The sequence below is a fragment of the Sapajus apella genome, unplaced genomic scaffold (genome assembly GCF_009761245.1).
Source record: "Sapajus apella isolate SASKATOON/1434 unplaced genomic scaffold, GSC_monkey_1.0 scaffold22, whole genome shotgun sequence".
Lineage (NCBI taxonomy): Eukaryota > Metazoa > Chordata > Mammalia > Primates > Cebidae > Sapajus > Sapajus apella.
The window spans coordinates 6889199-6897780 of record NW_022436962.1 but is presented as its reverse complement, the minus strand read 5'-3'; the positions used below and the strand labels follow the sequence as shown (position 1 = coordinate 6897780).

General features: G+C 52.2%; 1 protein-coding gene across 1 annotated transcript; it reads right to left on the bottom strand.

The window, feature by feature from the left end:
- Positions 1–2393: 2393 nt before the first annotated feature.
- BTG2 (BTG anti-proliferation factor 2) lies at positions 2394–6468 on the bottom strand. Its single transcript, XM_032288809.1, has 2 exons — positions 6215–6468; positions 2394–4919 (listed from the first exon to the last, which is right to left on the bottom strand). The coding sequence occupies exons 1-2, from the start codon at positions 6354–6356 to the stop codon at positions 4585–4587; spliced, it is 477 nt and encodes a 158-aa protein (XP_032144700.1). The 5' UTR covers positions 6357–6468; the 3' UTR covers positions 2394–4584.
- Positions 6469–8582: the final 2114 nt, after the last annotated feature.

Sequence of the window (8582 nt, the reverse complement as noted above, 5' to 3'; positions counted from 1 at the left end):
CAAGGAAATAACCTTCATGATCGAGGTCTTTGAGGAATCAGGAAGACAGATGCTGACTTTGTACCAAACACTCAAAAGAGGGTAGGTAAAAATTCCTCAACCCTAACTAACCCTGTCTTACATCCAAAAAGCACTTTTCAACAAGTGTCTAGGACATTTATTTCAGAAGCTACAAATAAAAACGAGACTACTTTCAATAAAAGCCCCTTCATACAATGAGTCTATGAGTCTTAACCAAATTCTATTTATTTTATTTTATTTTATTTTGAGGCAGAGTCCCCCTCTGTCACCCAGGCTAGAGTGCAGCTCACTGCAACCTCCACCCTGGTCAAGCGATTCTTTTGTCTGAGCCTCCCAAGTAGCTGGGACTGCAGGTGAGTGTCACTGCACCTGGCTAAGTTTTGTATTTTTAGTAGAGATGGCATTTCACCATATTGGCCAGGCTGGTCTTGAACTCCTGACCTCATGATCCGCCTGCTTCTGTCTCCCAAAGTGCTGGGATTACAGGCATGAGCCACCACGCTCTCTCAACCAAATTCTATTTATGATACAGATGACCCGGCCTCCCCTAACCCCATCCCTGGCTCCCCTACCCTCCTCGCTCGATATAGGCGTAGTTCGCACAGCCTCCCTGTGCTACCTCCAGCCTAGCACACCTAGGGAAAACTGTATGTTGATACAGGTCATGGAGGTATGAAATGAAGTTGGGGGAGCTGTCACTGTGTATGAAGCAACATGTATAAAATTTAGTTTAAACATGGCTCACCTACAGCCAAGAAAAAAGTAGACCAGGGCCGGGCGCGGTGGCTCAAGCCTGTAATCCCAGCACTTTGGGAGGCCGAGGCGGGTGGATCACGAGGTCAAGAGATCGAGACCATCCTGGTCAATATGGTGAAACCCCGTCTCTACTAAAAATACAAAAAATTAGCTGGGCATGGTGGCGCGTGCCTGTAATCCCAGCTACTCAGGAGGCTGAGGCAGGAGAATTGCCTGAACCCAGGAGACGGAGGTTGCGGTGAGCCGAGATCGTGCCATTGCACTCCAGCCAGGGTAACAAGAGCGAAACTCCGTCTCAAAAAAAAAAAAAAAAAAGAAAAGAAAAAAGTAGACCAGGTCAAAATGTACTTGGCCTCAGTGGGAACTGCTGGGTTTGTATCAAAACCTCATGGAAAGAACTCGAAAGTCAGGGAGGATAAAAAGTGTTATTTCCTTGCATGTACCCAAAGGGAGTTAGAAATTGATAACAAACGTTTGGCTCTCACTCCAGTGTTTGCTGCCGGAAGTAGTTGCTCTTGGCTGGGTGCGGTGGCTCACGCTTGTAATCCCAGCACTTTGGGAGGCTAAGGCGGGCGAATCATCTGAGGTTGGGAGTTCAAGACTAGCCTGACCAACATGGAGAAACCCGTCTCTACTAAAAATACAAAAAATTAGCCAGGTGTGGTGGCACGTGCCCATAATCCCAGCTACTTGGGAGGCTGAGGCAGGAGAATCGCTTGAACTTGGGAGTTGGAGGCTGCAGTGAGCCGAAATCGAGCCACTGCACTCCAGCCTGGCAACAGAGTGAGACTACGTGTCAAAAAAAAAAAAAAAAAAAAAAAAATGGGGGAAGTAGGCTAGGCTTACACCTATAATCCCAGCACTTTGGGAGGCTGAGGTGGGCGGATCACAAGGTCAAGAGATCAAGACCATCCTGTCCAACATGGTGAAACCCCGTCTCTACTAAAAATGCAAAAATTAGCGGGGTGTTGTGGCACGCTCCTGTAGTCCCAGCTACTCCGGAGGCAGAGGCAGGAGAATTACTTGAACCCGGGAGGCAGAGGTTGCAGTGAGCTGAGATCACGCCACTGCACTCTAGCCTGGCGACAGAGTGAGACTCTCTCTAAAAGGTGGAAGTAGGCTAGGCTCACACCTGTAATCCCAGCACTTGGGGAGGAGGAGATGGGAGGATTGCTTAAGCTCAGGAATTTGAGACCAGCCTGGGCAACATGGCAAAACCCAGTCCCTACAAAAACTATAAAAACCAACCGGGAGTGGTGGCACACGCCTGCAGTTTCAGCTACTCGAGGCAGAGGTGGGAGAATTATTTAAGCCCAGGAGGCAGAGCTTGCAATGAGCTGAGATTGCACCACTGCACTCCAGCCTGAGCAACAGAATGAGACCGTATCCAAAAAAAAAAAAAAAGAGGGAAGTAAGGAGCTACTTTCCAGGGAAGAGGGGATGCTTGGAAATGGCCCCACCACACAACCAGATTTTTCTTTTATACCACCCACATGCTGTAGATTGTCTGAGTGCAACTGAGGAGAAATACTATGAAACACAAAGAAAGGATTTGGATCTGAAAGGGAAATGCAAATGTGAAATGTGGGAATTTTATCTTCCCTATACCACACAAGTTTGTCCTGCTACATTTTTATTAAAGTAACAAAAAAGGTGTACATTTGTCCATACGCTGTACATTCTTCCATATAAAAACACTATCATACAATTAGTAACCTTTGTTTTTTCTGTCAGAATAGCTTACAAACGTACTACTATTATTTATTTTTACTTAATAGGAGAGACAGGCCTGCTCAACAGTCCAGCTCAGGGGTTTTGTTGTTTTTAAAGTGAACATCAAAAAGAAGAGAAGAGAGACAAGACGAAGCATGAGACCACGAGGCTGCTTCTACAAAGGCAGGGACCTGTTTGCAGACAGGACTCGAGAACACGACCCGCAGTGACTCACAGTTTTGTTTCAACCCACAAGCCAGAAAATGAGCTCTCGGTTCTGTGGGCCCAAAGTTAACTTTAAAGCAATAAAGGCTGGAAGCAGGGTCTGGGAAGGCAACACAAAAATGTGGGGAGTTGAAAAGGAGGCAGAACTGCCAGGAATGGTTAGAGAGAGTGTTTGGTACATAGCACCTTTGAATCAAAATTGAGCAGTTAAGAAATCCAGTAAAGGGGACTGGCTGTGGGGAAGGGAGCCTGGGTGCAGCGGAAGAGGGGGAAAGATTCCTCACTAAGGGGCAACAGCAGGAGGGTAGCCATCCTGGCCAAATGCTCTAGCCCTGTCCTTCTTAAGGTGATTCGGTTTGGGAAACTCGAGGTCTTTTGAGGACCCCTCATCAATGTCACTGAGAAATTGAAGGGAGTTTCTTCCCAGTGTAGCTTTCCACTTTTCTCCAACCCACAACAGTAAATATTGCACAAGTCTGACAGATTTGGACTGTACTGAGAGAGACAACCTTTCCCACAGGTGCTCTGAGCACCAGGGAGAAAAAACAGTGCCCAAGGTTTGGCTTTCATTTAGTGTCAGGCCTACAAGAATACCAAGTAGTCTTGCAGAGCACAGGGCACTCTCCCATTCAGCCAAGGAATACATGCAAGGCTGACCAGCCAGCCATCATCCCAAGGAGAGCAGGAGAGATGGTTCCCTAAGCCCACCAGGGCATCAGGAGGTTCTGAGAGCCAGTTTTCCTCCAGACCCTCCTGGGACCCAGAGGGCATATTGCACAGTGACTGAGAACTCTTGTCCTAGAAAAGAGGGTAGCTCCATGACCCAACCAGAAGGAAAGGGGAGGTGAGGGTTAGAGGAGAGTTGTGCTTTTGAAAAGAAGGCAGTAATAAAGGACCTGGAGTTCCCTGTAGCTTGTGGGCCACCTCTCAAAGGGATCATGGCAGCAGCATCAACACTTTCATGTGCTTCCAAAAAGAAGAGTTTTGGCCAAAAAACATCCCCAGTGGATCCTCTTTGGATTCCAAAATTCCATTGCAAAGCACCCCCAAATTATTCGCCACACATACACACAAAGCAGCACTAGCAAAGCAAAGGTTTTGTGCAGAGTTCCCTTCCATCCTAACCCCAATAACCTCCAGTTCCTTCCTCTCCCTCAGAGAAAAAACAAAAAAACAAACAAAAAAAAAAAACCCAAAGCTTTAGATTCCTGGCTGAGAGGCAAGATCTACAGGCCCCTGAGGGTAGAATTAGAAACAAGTCAAGATTTCAAGAAAAATTGCTTAGGACAGTAGGAATCAGGAGAGACCTTTTCACTCTCTGCCCAGGACCTCATTAGAAAAATAAAAGAGAAGATTAGGCAACAAAGTATTATTTAAGTCCAGGCATGAATGCCCCTGAGTAAGAGAGGAGCTGGGAATGCAGGTGTCTGGCTGGGGGAGACAGAGAGTTCTGAACTTGGCCTCTCTTCCTCCCCCAGGGCAAATCCCGACCTCTCGGTTCACAGTTGCTAACCTTGCTTGCTCCCTCTCACATCTTCTGGGGTGCTAGCCAAACGTCTTCTACCTCACCTTGGCTAGGTTTACCCCCTCAGAGCTCCCCCTCCTATAGGCAGACACTGGCTCACAGACTCAAGCACACAACAGTTCTCTCCAAAGGCACCTGGGGAGGCTACTTTCAAGCAGCTCCCTTGAAGGATTTTTTTTCTTAAAAAAAATCTTTTGGTTTTTTTCTCTTTTCTTAAAAAAAAAATAATATATATATATAAATAGCTCTTCATTTAAAAATACAGTTCCCCAGGTTGAGGTATGTGGTGGCTTGTTGTCACGGCAGCATGAGCACGGCGGTGCCCAGGGTGGGGGCGGAGGGGCCTAGCTGGAGACCGCAGTCAGGTAGTTCTTGGGGGGGCTGCTCCGGCCCAGCAGCACTTGGTTCTTGCAGGTGAGGAGCCCACAGGAGGCGGCAACGGGGGCCTCCTCGTACAAGACGCAGATGGAGCCATCTTCCCCAATGCGGTAGGACACCTCATAGGGGTCCACCCACAGGGTCAGCTCGCTGGGCAGCAGCTGGTGCAGCTGGGGCTGGCTGAGTCCAATCTGGCTGGCCACCCTGCTGATGATGGGGTCCATCTTGTGGTTGATGCGAATGCAGCGGTAGCCGGAGCCCTTGGATGGCTTTTCAGGAAACCAGTGATGTTTGTAGTGCTCTGTGGAGACAGGACCGAGGGAGATGCCCTGGTTAGAATTGCTCAGCCACGGATGCTCCCACAGGGCAGGGAAGAGGGTCAAAGGACAGGAGGAGAGGAAGGGCCCAGTGACTTTAAGTAAGGGAGGTGGACTCTCCTCAGTTCCAGGACCCTCTTGTCATTTAGCAGAGAAAATTTTACGGGAGCTGGAGAGACCGGCTTTTGCTTCCAGGACAAGAAAGTGAGTGAGTGAGTGAGTGAGTGTGTGTGTGTGTGTGTGTGTGTGTACTGGGAGGGGATTCGAGCTCTGGGGTACTCTCTAGTGGCCACTGTATTGCTTTTGGCACACCGTCAGTTTCAGGAGGGAAGGGTGTGACACGGGTTGGTATGCCCAGGCAGGGCCTCTGGAGACCTGTGAGCTGAAGTTTCAGGGTCAGGAAGGCTGCCGCTGCCAACATTGTTGGGTCCACAGCAAGTCATTGGGCCTCACGCCCTGTGTTCCCTCTGCCTCCTTTAGAAGAGTCAGAGAACCTTCTTTGGCAGTGCCTAAGGGAGTGAAAACTGCGTTGTTTTGATGAAACGTCTGTTTCCCTCAGAAGGCAGGGTCTGTGTGGGTGTGTTCCGAGACGGCTATCGCTTCCCAAAACTGCCGGCAACCAGCTAGAAACAGCTGGGAGAGAGGTCTCTCTCCCCAGCGAGCGGGCTGCTTATCTCTTCTCCACCTCCCGACTCGAAGGCCCTCCGGGAAGGGTCACCACCTACCAAGCTCTCCTCCCTACCACAATAGGTGGCAGATGGCTAACGGGGACCAAAGAGAACACAAAGGGGGCCCAGATTCCAACTTGAAGCGAGTCAGCAACCAGTGGACCGCCCCAGACACAGCGCACCCCAACCGGCAGGAAGAGCCGCACTGGGTCTCCAAGTTGCTGAAAAGGCTCAACTGCACCTTCTTTCCTCATCAGGACCTCTCGGCCGGCCGGGCGGCCCGCAACAACACCCATCGAGGGTCCAGCGAGGGAGACGAGCCCGTAATCAAACCAGGACATAAGCTGGGGACTCGGGCTGGCACTCCAGGACCAGGGTCTGCGCCCCCGAGGGCGTGGAGGGGCGCGCCCCATCAGAACCGCCACGGGCAGAGACCCGAGCACACAGCTGGGGAGGAGGATCCAGGAAACGGGGGCTGCGGGCCGCCCCAGGGGGCAACTGAGTCCCAAAGCTGCTCCCGTGGGCGACCCTGCCGCAGGAATAGAGGAAAGACGGCCCTGGCAGGGAGGGCGCCGACCCCCGGTGGCGTCAGGCCCTCGGCGTGCGCTCACCTGTGAGTGCCTCCTGGAGCGCCCCGCTGAAGACCTTAAGCCTCTGTTCGCTCACGCAGCCCCGGGTCCTCAGGAGGCTGGAGAGGAAGCCCACTGCGGCGGCGATCTCCGGGAGCATGTCGGTTCCCTTCCCGTGGCTCATGTCGCGCGCGGCTGGGGCGCAGTGAGAGGTCTCGCGTGGGAACTACGGGTCCACAAGCCAGCGCTGGCTGGCCGCTGCTCGGGCTCTGCCCGGACTTCTCCCGGACCGCGCTTTTCAGGAGGTCGGGGAAGGTGGGGACAGCCGGCGGCGGCGCTCATTGGCTGCGGCCGGCGGATGGGGGCGGGGCCTGGAGCCGCCCCGCCCCGCCCTGCGCACCGACGCTGGTCCCCGACGCCCGTCGCCCCCGCCCCCGCCGTCGCAGCCTCGGCGATACTGAGGTCATCGCTCGTTGACGTCAGTGCTAGGAACCCGCGCCCGGCTGAGCTTTGCGAGGCGGGAGGAGACAGCGAGGGCCAGGGAGGGGCCCGAGCGCTCTGGGCGGAGGGAGGCGGCTCCCGAGTGCTCCCCGCCGGGCAGGCCCGGGCCTCGCCTCTCCGCCCATCTTTTTTTTTTTTTTTTTTTTTTTTTGAGACCGAGTTTCGCTCTTGTTGCCCAGGCTGGAGTGCAATGGCGCGATCTCGGCTCACCGCAACCTCCACCTCCTGGGTTCAGGCAATTCTCCTGCCTCAGCTTCCTGAGTAGCTGGGATTACAGGCACGCGCCACCATGCCCAGCTAATTTTTTGTATTTTTAGTAGAGACGGGGTTTCACCATGTTGACCAGGATGGTCTCGATCTCTTGACCTTGTGATCCACCCGCCTCGGCCTCCCAAAGTGCTGGGATTACAGGCTTGAGCCACCGCGCCCGGCCTCTCCGCCCATCTTTAAGGCTCTGGTTAGAAGCCGCCTCCTCCGAGAAGCCTTCAGTGACACCACCCCTCCCAAAGTTTCCCCTTTCTGATTCCCACAGCGTTTTCCAACCATACACGGTCAGAACCACTCACCAGGACGTGTGGTCACCGCTTGACGGCTTTGCTTCCTCTCTTAACTAGATGAAGTGGGTTCCTCTTGGCTCTTTGGAAAGGGAGGCTGTCTTCTGTTTATTTCCGTAGTAATCCCACCTCCCACAAGTTCCACCGTCTACAGCAATGCCTTTTCTCTTGCTTAGAAACACTCAAGGCCGGGCGTGGTGGCTCACGCCTGTAATCAAAGCACTTTGGAGGCCAAGGCGGGCGGATCATCTGAGGTCGGGAGTTCAAGACCAGCCTGACCAACATGGTGAAACCCAGTCTTAAAAAAAATAAAAGAAAGAAACACTCAAGTCTAACTTTTCTGGTGGGTAGGGGCAGGAGGTGTGTTGCAAGCCTTTTGTCTTCTCCTCTTATTTTTCTAGTTCTCACTTTCCTTAAGTGCCGACTTTTTTGAATTCGTAGTCTGCTCGCAACTGTACATATTCTTCCATCCTCTCCCTCCTTCCCCCAGCCGTCTTCCTTTCTCATTGTGGATTGGAGCTTCTCAGGAAAGAATTTGGCCTCAGTGTCCCTCTGCTACACTCAGGGCCTGCCACCATCACGGGCACTAGGTAGACGTCTGTTGAATGTGAATAACTTCTGCCCAACACCCCGGAGCCTGGCCCAGGGTCTGGCATACAGATTCCCAGTGTTTGTAAAGTGACTCACACCCAATGGCCTCTGTAAATTCCCATTTTCCTTGAACTCTGGACCCTCTGACCACCTTCTGGAAGCAGTGTCCCTGTCCTTCTTCCTCGTGCCCCAGGCTTCTCCAACCCCCTTGCCTTGCTGTGCTGGCCCTGGATCCCTTCCTGCCCCGTTCCCCACACTATGTCCCCTCAGTCCTCTTCCCTTTTCTCTAGGCTGCCTTTCCTTGGAGAGGTCCTATGCATGACGTCTGTCTTGATATGACTGTTTCACAATGGCTTTTCTCATCTGCACAGTCTTTCCATCCTGCTCCTGTTTGCACCGGCTCTGTCCTCTCCCTTGGATGTCCAGCCTCACATTGACACCTCAGTGTCAGCCGAAGCCAGCTCCCTCCTGATCTCCATTTCTGTCAGTGATACCATCATTTCCCAGTCACTCGGCTCAGAAAGGTCAGCCTCTCCTTGTACTTTGCTCCCCAGATCCAGTCCCCGAATTGGTTGCTTCTTTTTATCTAGATTGTTGCAGTGGATTCCATCCAGTCCCATCCCCAGGCCACCCTTCCCACTGTTAGTGGAGTTCTCTTCCTAAAATACTCCGTTCACTAGCTCTTCTCTTGCTCAGGTCATTCTGAAACCCTCCCCCACCCATTCGTCTACTAAATCAAATCCAGACTACTTTGCCTAATGGTT